This window comes from Gorilla gorilla, chromosome 7 (assembly GCF_029281585.2).
Source record: "Gorilla gorilla gorilla isolate KB3781 chromosome 7, NHGRI_mGorGor1-v2.1_pri, whole genome shotgun sequence".
Lineage (NCBI taxonomy): Eukaryota > Metazoa > Chordata > Mammalia > Primates > Hominidae > Gorilla > Gorilla gorilla.
In genome coordinates this window covers 104984574-104999076 of record NC_073231.2, presented here as the reverse complement: position 1 = coordinate 104999076, position 14503 = coordinate 104984574, and the positions used below count along the sequence as shown (strand labels likewise).

Here is a 14503-nt window from a genome sequence, read left to right as displayed (position 1 = left end):
GAAATTTTCTTCTGTCACTAACCTAAGCACTATCTGATCTTTTGAATATGGGAACCGCCAATGATTATTTGTTCTTACATTTCAAGTTAATATATTAAAAAGAAATTAAATCATCAAAACACAGTTAAGAAAAAAATTTAAAGGTAGTCATAAAAAGAAAACCTAGGCTAAATTTAATAATTACTAACCAAGCCATTTTGCTTTAAAAAAAAGTACATTAACAACTTAGAGTTCTTTTGAACTCAAAGAATACTACTGACTTTCACTCTCCCTCACAAAAATAATGAAACACAGATATATTTTTTAAAATGCTGTCACTAGAATAGAATGTTGTCACAGGATAATATTTTCCCACTGCTGTGCACAGGCAAAGCCAAATACTGAGGAAAAGTCAATATAATTATTCTGACATAGATATAGGTCATGTACAAATATTCTCCAATAACCCAAAATCAAATTTAAAGGCAATAAACTAAGAATGAGTTGTAAATGCTCATTTGGACACCACTAAACAAACTATTTTACTAAGTTTAAAACATTAAACTAGGGAATTGGAAATGGACCATATTTGCCTATACAACTTCACACCCAACTGACCATAAAATTCCATGTGGAAAATATCAAATTTTCCAAAATCACAATCAAAGGAAACTTTCTGTTCTCATTGGACCAACACTCTCTTGCTTGTTAACATATGTCAAATGCTCTTTGTGCCCTTTCTAAAAAAATTAAAGGGAAAAAATCTAATATAAAGATACATACTATTTACCCATAATTGTGCTTTTTATATCCTTTTAATTTCATACACATAGGCCATGTTTTAAAAACTATAAATGTATGTATTTTTTGACAAGTTATTTATCTAAACATATTATCAAATCACAACCAAAAATATAAGGAAAAACAGAAATTGGCAAGACCATTAACATATACAAAGACTGGTCAATCTTTCCAAGAAATTTATTTCACATAATGCAGTGCCCCTATCATAGGATGGTCCATGTCATAAAAAAAAGTCAAAGGCAATCTTGAATAACTGGAACCCTTCTGCCAGACTGTACAATGTCAATTTGTTTTCTGGCACTGCTTCTCCTACTTCTTATCATCTGGCACAGGTCTGTGAGCACTCATCACTTCCTTGCTAATAAATGTCCTTGGTGGCATTTTTTTCCAGAATAGGGCACTTTCATCTGCACTTAAAATCTGTTCAGGCAGATATCCTTTCTCCTCAATAATTTCCTTAATGGCACCTAGGAAACTCATCTGCTGACTAATATGAGTTTCTTGGTAGCAGAAAGTACTTCTCCTGTTCTCTTGAAATTTTTTAAGCCAAACCTCTTTCTAAAATTGTCAAACCATTATCTGCTGGCATTAAATTCTTCACCTTCAGATCCTTCATCTTCTTTTTGCTTTAAGTTGTCACATAATGACTTCACTTTTTCTCAAATCATATTAGAGTCTCTAGTATTCCTTTCTTATAGCAATCCTGCACCCACATAAAAGCTGCATTTTCAATACAAAATAAAAAGGTATTTCACAATAAGTGAAAAGTGTTTGCGCTAGCCGGCAAAACTGAAGCAATGGTTTCACAGATTTCCTTTTATTTTTTATTTTTTTACAATAGTCCTTATGCTGAATTTATCTTTCTTGAAAGGGCAGGCAACTGAAGCTGCAGAATTCAATCTGTGGTACATATCAAGCAACTCAACTTTGTCTTATAGCATCATGGCTTTTTTCTGCTTCTTGGAACCACTTCCAGAATCACTCTGTGTGGACCCTGTGGTGTTATTCAAGGTTTACAGGGCTGGGTGCGGTGGTTCACGCCTGTAATCCCAGCACTTTGGGAGGCCAAGGTGGCCAGATCACTTGAGGCCAGGAGTTCAAGACCAGCCTAGCCAACAAGATGAAACCTCGTCCCTACTAAAAATACAAAAATTAGCTGGGTGTGGTGGCACAAGCACCTGTAATCCCAGCTACTCAGGAGGTTGAGGAACGAGAATCACTTCAGCCCAGGAGGCAGAGGCTAGTGAGCCAAGATCATGCCACTGTATTCCAGCCTGGGCAACAGACCAAGACTTCGTCTCAAAAAAAAAAAAAAGTTTATAGTATTTTACAGTATTGCACTAAGCCCAATGACAAATATGTGAGAACTGTGACAGATCACCTTCTATTGCAATACACAGTCATACTGTAGAGAGGAACTGCTCAGGGACTGCTCACATGGAGATGCTTACCATCACACAGCATTTTAAGCAGATACAACACAAAAGCTCACCGCAGTAGCAACAAAAGGTGGCTACGAAATTATTATAGTAGTACACCATGTAGTACTACAATTAACTTTATGCAGTTATGATTTAATACTGCATCTTTATGTTTGTTTACATTTCTATCAGCTCTGAATGGTGCCATGTGTGGTCCCTAAGCATTTGTGTGCATAAGTTTTAACAAATTTTACCTTTTTGGTTTTGGGGTTTGAAACAGACAGGGTCTCGCTCTGTCACTCAGGCTGGAGAGCAGTGGCATGATCATGGCTCACTGCAGCCTCTATCTCCCGAGTGCAAGTGATCCTCCCACCTCAGCCTCCCAAACAGCTGAGACTATAGGCACATGCCACCATGCCTGGTTACCTTTTTATTTTTCTAGAAATGGGGTCTGGAACTCTTGGGCTCAAGGAATCCTCCCACCTTGGCCTCCCAAAGCGCTGGAATTAGAGGCGTGAGCCACCATTCCTGGCCAAATTTTAACTTTTTATAATAAATTTTTGTATATTGCATGGTAGTAAATAATAAAATATACAAAATCCACATAAATTGTATGCATTCATAACATACCTTTTTCTTCATTATTTTGATATTTCTAGGCTAAATGGTTCATCTGCAAATTTTCAAATTGTTACAAATCTCAAAAAAATTTTCCAATATAGTTATTGAAAGAAACTGAACCCACACAGTTCACGCCCATGTTGTTCAAACTGTACATGTTAAAATACTTGATGAGAAATCAAGTTTTTAGAAAAGCTTGCATTAAGTCCTGAATCATCAAATGCACCCTACAACATCATTCAACAATAACTGAAGAATGTTTTCAGAGCTGGTAAATAAAAAATATATTTAATTTATCCAATGGGTTTTTTCATTTATCTGCAAGAATCTATATTTCAATTCCTATCACTGTTTGCTCTACTCCTAATTCGATGGTTTTCAGTTCAAACATGAATCATTAAGAAAAAGTAAAAATGCTGCATTCATTGAAACATAAATAATAAATAGAAAAATGTTAAGTAATCCAAAAGTGTTATGCTATCAAGAACTATTTAAACACCTCCTTTCAAGGCTCAGTACAGCAAAAAGGACGATTTTATGATTCAATTGTAAAAGACAATCTACATGGAGCAATTTTTCTCTCCTTAAAATTCCCTTAATTAAGAGAATGTTTATTCTCTATTGCCATGAGGGGAAATAACTTGCCTATTTTGTTTATTGATGCATCTCCAGCCAGGACCCTGCAATGTGGTTCCACACAGTGGAAGAAAATACTTGCAAATCATATATCTGATAAGGGATTAATTTACACAACACATAAAGAACTTCTACACCTCAAGGAAAAAAAACTAATTAAAAATGAGCAAAGGACTTGGATAGGACATGAAAAGATGGTCAACATTCCTAATCATTAGGAAAATGCAAATTAAAACCACAATGAGATATCACCTCATATTTGTTACGATAGCTATTATCAAAAAACAGAAAATAATAAGTGTTGATGAAAATATGGAGAAATTGGAACCTTTTGGCATCACTGTTGCAGGTGTAAAGCGGTGTGAAAATCAGTATGGCAGCTCTCAAAAACATAGAATTACCATATGATACAGCAATTCCACTTCTAGGTATATACTCAAAATAACTGAAAGCAGAGACTCAAACAGATATTTGTACATGCATGTTCAAAGCAGCATCATTCACAATAGCTAAAAGGTGAGAGGTATTTGTCAATGGATAAATGGGTAAACAAAATGTGGCATATACATAAAATGAGTACACAAAATTCAGTCTTACAAATGAATGAATAAGGAAGGAAATTCTGCTACATGCTGCAACACGGATTAATCTTGAAAACATTATGCTATGTGAAATAAGCCAGACACAAATGACAAATATGGAATGATTCCATTTCAGTGAGGTACCTAGAATAGTCAAATTTATAGAGACAGAAAGTTGAATGGTGGCACTACTGCACAACAATGTGAATGTACTTAATGCTACTGAATTTTACATTTAAAAATAGTTATTTTTTGAAATAGTAATAGCAATTGTTTTAAGCAAAATGGTACAGTTGATCAAGCCTTGAATCAAGAAGGAGAGGATCAAATTGAGGCACTGATATTAATTAACTGTGTGGTCTTAGGCAAGAAATTTGACCTCTCTGGAACTCAGTTTTCCCATCTTTGAAATGAGAAGATTGTAACAGATGTTAATGTTTCTTTTTTGTTCAAAACATCCCATAAAAGCACATCTTAGATGGCAGAACCAAAGCTGAAAAATCAGTCTAACACCTATCAGGTGGAGATAAGAGAACTAACATCCCATTTAAGGCTTAGTAGTTTTAAGGCATTTAGTTAAAGGGAATATTAATCACAAAACCAGACTGATGAACACAGTTTTGGAAGGAAGATCCATCTCCAGGTTCATTAAAAACACTCAAGTATAGCTTCTTGAGGCCTCAAACTGTGGTATTATGAAGAACAGGGCAGTTGAATACACATCATTTTAAGCCCTGGAAGGTTACTTATTCTGTTGATAATAAGTATTACTGGCAATTTTTTTTAGACTTGAAGGTCCCAGTATCCATTAAAACTAAAAGAATTTACCCTGGTGTCATTCTGAGCTGGGGCAAATGATGCCTTCAGTTTCACTTCCAGGGAGGCAAAAGGATCAGTATCTGCCTCACCTGCCCTTCACACACCACATCAATACCACCAGCCTACCAGCACCAAGTCCTGTAACTTCTAATTAACACTGAACTCAAAGATTTCACAGAAGCATTTTTCCCCTGCAAATGATCTGTTCAATAACTTCACTAGTTAAAATCAACAATTGGCACTGTGCTAAGTAAAAAATGGGAACTTAGAAGTCCCTCAATCTTAAAAAGAAATATGTGTTTTCACACATTTCTCTGAGAATGAAAATGCCTCATGATATATATAAGTAATAATTATATCAGAGAAGAAACATTATTCGTAGGCAGAAATCCAAGTATAAACTTCTCATAAAAGCAAACTTTGATTAAATAAAAGAAAGAAATTTAGAGCTGCCCAATAATGGTTGGCCCAGAAAGTAGCTAACATCCTTGAATAAAATGTTCAAGCAGTAGACAGATGGCTATAAACCAAAAGTATGTCATAAAGACTCAGTAATTGGGATAATGTCTAAGATTCCACCTAATGTTAATATCCATCATTTTAAGATCAGAATTACAATAATATCTACATACTATTAACTAATACTAGCAGAGTTCAGATTTATTAGCTAGCCTTTCGTTCCATGGAAATTTAGTTTAACTATAGGCAAAAAGCATACTGGGCCTTCAAAACTGATTAACAGAAGATTATATATGTCCCCTTCGCTCCTTCAAGTAATAAAACAATCAAAGATGTTCAAATCAGACAATCCTCCACGAAAATCTTGTGAGGCCAGTGTGTGACTTTGGACAACTTATTTAACCTCTCTGAAAATTAGAAAGAGTTTATAAGAGAGAATATCATCTTATCTCACAGGACTGTCATGAACTTTAACTAGGTACCTAAGACTGTATAAAACAATATAGTATGCTCTTTCAGATTATATCCATTCCTCAATAGCCTGCTTAAAAATTACCCCTCCATGTTTTCCATGACTTTCTAAGCCAATATACTATTTCTATACTCCAAACTTCCAAAATATGTTGCATATATTTCTCTACAAATAGAATCACACATTTGAACCCTCAATTATAGGACAAAGTGAATTTGAGACTATATTTTAGTTAGACTTTAACAAACATGAACATGAAGAAATGGGACGAATGAATATTTGATTAACTGATTTAACTATTTTTAAGTGTTCATATTAAAACACTTAGATATCATTGCTCATGGACAAGTCTAAGGTAGAGTAACTGTCCAAATTCTTCGCCCACTGTATGCAGTGATAGATACATGGATATCTGTCTCATCCACTAATGTCCAATTCTAACAGGACCTCATCTCATCAGCTATCTCTGACGTCCCAGGGAAACTGCTTTCTTTAAACTTATAGGACATACTGCTTAAGCAGTATTTTACTGAATTCAAACTGCACTAAAACCAACCAATATCTCAATTTATTAAGTTTTGTCTTTATTTTAAAGTTACAGTTACTAAAGTTTTTTTTTACATTTATTAAGAAAATTTCAAGAAATATTTCAAATCAATATACTTCCATAAAGCATAGCAAAAATATCACTGAAATAACATAGAAGTAGTCTTAACTACAAAAAAGCAAAACACATCCAAAAAATATTGGCATTCTGTGATCTCACGCTTTCAGTATTTAATTGGAATATTATTTCTAGATGTCTGCAGGCATATTTTAAGTAACATTTGACAGTATTCATAATACCCTCTTTGTATCCTTCAAATAAGCCTTACTTATTTCAATATTGATTTTATATAAAGGCTATAATGATTTTGGAAAATGTGGACTTTGTTAAAGAAATTAAGAATTTTCTATAGTAAATTGCACTGTTTGCAATAAAACTATTTCGGTCCTAGAAATGATAAATTAATCAGCACATAACAGAGAAAATAATTTTCACAAATACCTATTAAAATTGATATCACCATATCAACTGTGACATATCCCAGTTTATTTCTTAATAGATCAGAATATAAAACTTGACTCAAATGCAACATACCATGTATGCTAATAAAAAGTTAAATCTATCTCTATATAACATAATAAATGACATGTGAGAGGTATGGAGGAGTAAGGACAAAATGAAATTTATCACTAGAAATTAAGAATAATAATTTAATAATGGTTTCACTTTATAGAGGAATTGGTACTAAGACTTAACTACAACTTTTAAAAAAATTTTCTGTATCAGCAGGCAAAGTTTCTTGAAAATATGAGCAATTATTTTATAATTTCATTTTAAAAGTTATATATTATTAAAGAAACAAATTTTTAGCAGCTGAAGTATTTTAGATAAGAAATTAATGTTAATTTTCTAAAGGTTATGTCATTTTTAGTAAAAAACTAATAGAAAAACTATCCTGCAAAAATAAGCTTACTAATTAGAATGAGAATACAAAAGACATATTCTAAATCACATTTTAAATTGGAAAAATGGTTCACTAAAAATTAATTTCATATATTTAAACATTATTTTATATATTTAAACAATATATTAAAAGCATTCCTTTAAACTAAAAATTTATAACTGGTAACTACTGGCTTTCTTTCTGTAAATCTCTCCGAATTTAAGGAAATGTGACCTCCAAATATAGCATTCAATTCGGAATGAAAATGGTGAGGGCTACAATCAATTTCTTATAAAATATAGCTACTAGACATGTAAATACATTCTAACTCTACATAATGGGTATACTTTTGTCAGTGAGTATGAATATATATGAAATTATTATTTAATAGATAAATACTTTGGTCTTGAATATTAATTTATAACTTTTTAAAATCTTTATACCCACTCTTGAAAAAAAGGCACTTGCTCTTACAGTTCCTATTATAATCTCAAGTAGTATTTTACACACATCCAACATGAATTAACAGTTATTACCCTAATAACAGTTACTGCTATCACAAAAGACACAATGAACTAACAGATTTCAGACACTTAAAAAAGACTTTTAGTGTCTCAGTAAAAGTACATGTTTAGATTTTTTTTCTAAAGTTTTGTATAAAACTAGCATGGGCATAAGACAGATACATTTGGGGTTTTTTCCCCTCCTAATAAATGGAAATTAACATAAATCACATTTTAACATGTAAGACTTACCAGCATGTGGGGAGTTTCAGAAGTTTCCCATAAAGAGCAGCGCTGAAAGAGGGAATAATTGGTACAGGTAAGCAGTAAGATCCACTGCAATCCAAAGACGTCAGTCCTGCCTGGAAACCAAATATCTAAAACAAAAAGAAAAGATGCAAGTGTTCACACAGACAAAGTTTTAATAAGCACAGGATGAAATACGTCAGTTTCAATTTGCTTTACAACAGCTGCACACTAAATATGTTCCAAAGTCTTTTTCCACTTCCCAAACGATCAACATTTTCTTCTATACAATTTGACAGTAGGTCAAAATTAAGAAACTTAAATATACAGTATTTATTTCACATCCCTGAAAGATCACTGCTCTTTTGACAAATTTTTTTAAGTTTCACATTTTATTTGTATACATACTCCTCAGGTAGTGTTTTATTATCTGCTAAAATATACATTTTTCCATAAATATAAACCGCTGACTGCATTTTCTACACAGTAAACTACAAATTTTATAAATTAATGTTAATATTTTATGACTAAAATAACATTAACTGCAAGAAAAACTGTTTAAAAATATATTTTGTCTTCAATTTGTATAATGTACATACAAAAAGGATATCGAAAAATATCCTAAAATGTTATTTCTTTCTATTTTCTTTTGTGAAAATAATTGTGGGATTGAGGTTTTAAACCCCAGGAAATTTGGTACATGGCATAAATTACTCTTCATATGTACAAGCATGTTTATGCTTAAAGCAAGCAGACCATACTACAAAATTTTATAAGCAATCCCTGAAATTCCTGGATACTATATTTGTCATAATAGAAAGAAACAACATAACATCACATGTTACATGAAATCCTGTAGAGAACTGATGATATTTCTGCTTCAATTATTTGTAAAACAACAAAAGATAAACACCTCAGAGTGGAAATACACACATGGATACAAAACAAAGAGTTACTGTTTTCCAGTATATGTAAAAGTAGCTTAATCTCAACATTTATCTTTAGTTACTGTTTTTTATCCCTTGGGTTTATAAAGCACTGACTTCCATAGCTGTAGAATTAATATCAACTGTGAAGTTCTATAATAAAATATGTTTAGAATTTCTTCATAACTGATTTCAAAATACTATTTAATGAGCATAAAATAATTATCAATTTCTTTAAAAGTATTAAGCTACTTCCAAATAGTTTCAAAAAGCTTTTATACTCCTAACATTCATCAAATCGACAATGTCAAATTATTTCTTATACACTCAGTTTTGAGTGAACAAAACAATGCTTTAGAAATAAAACATTTTTTAAAATTACATTTTCAAGGAAAACTGCATTTCAAAGAACCTACTTATGTAATTACTATCAAGGAAAATAAAAGTGATGCACCCATCAGCACCTATAACCTGCTATTAACCAATAGACAAGAAGTACAGAATTGAGAAAAATATACGTTTCTAATACTGAAATGATTACTTAAAATCATAACTTAAAATTAAGATATTTCACATTCATTCTTTTTGAAGACCTGTTCTGAGCAACAATGTATGCAAAGTACTGCGCTGGTTTCTGTACAATTTCAGGATTTCTTATTTCCTCATAAAGGCCAAATATTCAAAGGATTCTGGAATTTACAGTTATTATTATAACAATACAAAACATTTTTAAAACAATATCCAACTGCCAAATATTTTGAGTTATGAATAAAGATAATATTTTATCACATCATATTACCTATGCTCAACTAAGAACTCTCTCAAAGCCACTGTCGAATTTTCCATTAAATGCCCCAACATTATAATCACAGACACTATCTACCAACTGTACTCAGAAGGAAATTGGGTGTAGACGAGATCCCCTGCTGGTTGTCTGCAGAATTGCAAAGGGCTTTGGGGAAACTGCATACTATTCTGTCATTTTTTAAAAAGTCTTTATTATATTTTTGTGTTGCCTAGAGATGCTTCTAAGAAAACATTCAACCAGGTGAAAATTACAATAAAACAGGACCTACTGGACAAAGAAGTTACCTTCTAAATATTGCCAAATTATTATGAGTCATATTTTGCTTCCTCTATTATCCCCAAATCAAAAAGAACTATTTAAAAATAAATTTCTAAACTCTTTTAAATTACAGCAATCAGATACATAGATTTACAAAACCTATATAAGCTAATAATTTGTCAACATCCCTTGACCAAGACTATAAATACTTAATCTGGAAAAAGCAGAACCAGCAGTGTAAACTGAAGTTGCTTTCATGAAGGATAGTTCACATATTCAAAAACTGGTTTGGTAAATGTTGCAAACTAATAATCTGGATCAAAAAAATGTATGAAACAGTAAGTATAACTACCAGTAGAAATTTTAGCTAAAGGAAATTGTAAAGTTGAATAAGAGGACTTACACATCTCATTAAATAAAAAGTTAAACATGTATTGCCACCTGTTTTTAAAAATCCCAATTAGTAAATAACAAAAATAAATACATCATCAAGATTTTAACATTTTACAACAAATGTTCTTGAATTAACATCTCAAATAGAAGAAATTGTAATGGATTTAGAAACATTATATGGCAACTTACTTCTGTAAGATTTTGCCAAAAATTATCATAAATTAGAATTTGCTATTTTAAAAAGACAAAAGTATAAAAAGCACATTCTAATTGTAAATGGCAATAAAAACATTATAATTATGATATACAATAAATAATTTTTGTTACTGCCATTATAAAACACATGGTATAATAGTATAATCAGCATCATAAAGATTTGTCCCTTCACTAAAGGAACAAATAAGCATTTCTTTCATTTTAAAAGTTGGTATGTATGCAATAATACACTGAAACACATAAAAACTGAAGAAAGAATAATAATAACTAGGGTTGTACAGCATAATAATGAACACCTTGTGAGGAAAAACTCTTCAGGGGAAAAGAATGAAATCAAAATCAACCAAAGAATTTTAGAGCTCAAACTGCTTAGAGATTATTTAACTCAATCATCTCATTTTACATGCAGGAAAAATGAAGTCCAAAAGGATTAGGGACATCTTTGAAATTATATATTGATGTAACAAGGATATGATGCTTCATTTGATGTAGATCATCTATTAACTCAAAATTTCACCCAACCTTCCTTCCTCCCTCTATTTCCTCCTTCTCTTCACCTAAAAAGGAATGGCTGATTCTCTATTTATTCTTAAAGAAAAATAAACAATCTTTCTCACAATGGTTTATTGCTGGGCACTGCATTCTTTTCTACGGGTCTATATGTCTGTGTTTACAACAGACCACACTGTTTTGATTACTATAGCTCTGTAGTAGCTTCTGGAATCAGTAAGAGTAAGTCCTTCAGCTTTGTTCTTTTTCAAGATCGTTTTGGTTATTTGGGGTCCCTTGAGAGTCCATATGAATTTTAGGATGAGTTTTTCTACTTCTGAAAAAAGACATTGGAATTGTAATAGAGTTTGCACTGAATGTGTAGAAAGGATAGCATGGACAATATTAAGTCTTCCAATTCAAGAAGATGAGATGCGTTTCCATTTATGTATATCTTCGTTTCTTTCAGTATGTTTTGTGGTTCTTATTGCAAAAGTCTTTCACTTCCTTGGTTAAGTTAATTCCTAAACAATAAACCTCTAAGAAAACAGAACAAAAACCAACTACAGCCTACAGGCCAAATCCCACACACTGCTTGTTCCGGGATAGCCTACAAGCAAAGAATAATTTTTACACATAAACATTTATAGTCAACATGGTGGGAACAATAAGTTGAAATCCCAATTAGGTGAAATGTTGTCCCTCCAAAAAGAGTTCCATTCTTCTCATTAATAAAACTGTATTACCTGGCCAGGCACGGTGGCTCATGCCTATAATCCCAGCACTTTGGGAGGCAGAGGCAGAGGTGGGCGGATCACGAGCTCAGGAGTTCAAGAACAGCCTGGCCAACATAGTGAAGTCCCGTCTCTACTAAAAATACAAAAAATTAGCCAGGAGTGGTGGCACGTGCCTGTAATCCCAGCTACTCGGGAGGCTGAGGCAGGAGAATCACTTGAACCCAGGAGGCGGACGTTGCAGTGAGCCAAGATCGTGCCATTGCACTCCAGCCAGGGCAACAGTGCAAAACTAGATCTCAAAAAAATAAATAAATAAAAGAAAAATAAAACTGTGTATTACCCAAAAACTGTACTCAATTATTACATTTTGAATATTATAAACTCAACATTTGTAAAATTTGTTCTCTCTCTTGTTATTTAAGTTCCTACATAATATCCTCAATTTTGCCACTTGGTCCACAAAGCCTAAAATATATACTGAGCCTGTAGGCAAAATTTTGCTGACCCCTGCTGGAGGGTATACACTGAAAATTGGAACAAATGGGTGGTAAGGTAGATGTGCTTTCAAATGTATTACATGCTGCTACTTCCAAAATAAATATGCCAATCTATGTAACCATAAAATGTGTATGAAAACATTATTTCCTCCAAATCCCTTGGGATTTTCTTGAGGTAAAAAATTAACAGATCCAAAGAATCCAAAGGATTCTACTCTAACTCCTTGTTCTGTCTGACGTATGTATTGCAGCTGATCCATATGAATAAGGCCTTAAAGTTATATACTATTCTACAAATTACACAATGCAGTCACATTACCAAATTCTCTACATATGTTTCAAATATCAGATGCCTTGAAACTCTTAGCTACTCAATACCATACATATTCAAACGATGGGTTTGCCAGATACATAAAGAGGAATTGGTAAGCCATAAGCAAGTGTCATCTCTCGGGGAGAGGAGGTTGAAGAGATGTTAGGCAAAGCATACAAAATTTCAATTAGATAGGAGAAATAAATTTAAAAGATCTATTGTACAACATGAAGACTATAGTAAATAGCAATGTATTCTATTAAAAAATCAATGACAGCAGATTTAAACAGTTCTCACCACAAAAATGATAGTATGTGACATAATATATGTTAGCTAAATTGAGCTATTTCAAAATGTATACATATTTCAAAACATGTTATAAACAATAAATATATACAATTTTGTCAATTACAAATAAAAGGAATCTTTCATCTGCATATTTTCCATACAGATCCATGCCAACTCTCCCAATTGGTAAATTTTATTACCTGAAGTGGGAATTATGAATCATTTTCTTACACTGACAAAGCCATCAAAACGGGAAGGAGAGGGGAGAACAGCAGCATAAGCAGCTGGCAGAGGCAGCAGAAAGGAAAGAAAAAGTCGAAGAGAGAAAGAGAAAGTGAAAAAGACAGAGAGGAAGAGACAGAGAGACAGAAAATCAAAGAGGGAGTCAGAAACAGAGACAAAGAAAAGGAGTCAGAAAGAGGGACAGACACAGAAAGTTAAAGAGAGAGTTAAAAAGAGAAGAGACAAAGAAGAAGTTGAAGAGAGAAAGAGAGAGATGGAAGTAGTAAAGAAAAAACAGTGTATCCTATTCCTTTAAAAGCCAGGGTAAACTTCTATCTACCCAGCCAAGGCATATTCTACTTATGTGGATCTTCAACCCATATCTGCTTCTCAGACAGTTTGCAAGAAATAACGAAATCTATCCTTACTTTACAATCCCAAAAAGACTCTTTGGCAGCAGTGACTCTCCAAAACTGCTGAGGCCTAGACCTCCTCACTGCTGAGAAAGGAGGACTCTGCACCTTTTTAGGGGAAGAGTGTTGTTTTTACACTAACCAGTCAGGGATAGTACGAGATGCTGCCCGGCGTTTACAGGAAAAGGCTTCTGAAATCAGACAATGCCTTTCAAATACTTATACCAACCTCTGGAGTTGGGCAACATGGCTTCTCCCCTTTCTAGGTCCTGTGGCAGCCATCTTGCTGTTACTCACCTTTGGGCCCTGTATTTCTAACCTTCTTGTCAATTTTGTTTCCTCTAGAATTGAGACCATCAAGCAACAGATGGTCTTACAAATGGAACCCCAAATGAGTTCAACTAACAACTTCTACCCAGGACCCCTGGACCGACCTGCTGGCACTTCCCCTGGCCTGGAGAGTTCCCCTCTGAAGGACACCACAACTGCAGGGCTCCTTCTTCGCCCCTATCCAGCAGGAAGTAGCTAGAGCAGTCAACGGCCAAATTCCCAACAGCAATTGGGGTGTCCTGTTTAGAGGGGGGATTGAGAGGTGACAGCATGCTGGCAGTCCTCAGAGCCCTCGCTTGCTCTCGGCACCTCCCCTGCCTGGGCTCCCATTTTGGTGGCATTTGAGGAGCCCTTCAGCCCCCACTGCACTGTGAGAGCCCCTTTCTGGGCTGGCCAAGGCTGGAGCCCACTCCCTCAGCTTGCAGGGAGGTGTGGAGGGAGAGGTGCGAGCGGGAACTGGGGCTGTGTGCGGCGCTCGCGGGCCAGCTGGAGTTCCGTGTGGGCGTGGGCTTGGTGGGCCCCGCACTCAGAGCAGCCAGCCAGCCCTGCTGGCCCCGGGCAATGAGGGACTTAGCACCCCAG

General features: G+C 34.0%; 1 protein-coding gene across 35 annotated transcripts in view; it reads right to left on the bottom strand.

Moving 5' to 3' along the window:
• VPS13B (vacuolar protein sorting 13 homolog B) overlaps positions 1–14503 on the bottom strand; it is an 869944-nt gene that overhangs the window by 706802 nt on the left and 148639 nt on the right. For all 35 annotated transcript variants that reach the window (XR_008667630.2, XM_031013639.3, XM_055348088.2 and 32 more), the window contains exon 16: positions 8038–8162. Coding sequence is in view for 34 of the 35 variants with exons in the window: in XM_031013639.3 (XP_030869499.3) it covers positions 8038–8162 (125 nt within the window). In the remaining variant the exon portion in view is untranslated. The remainder of the gene's footprint in view (positions 1–8037; positions 8163–14503) is intronic.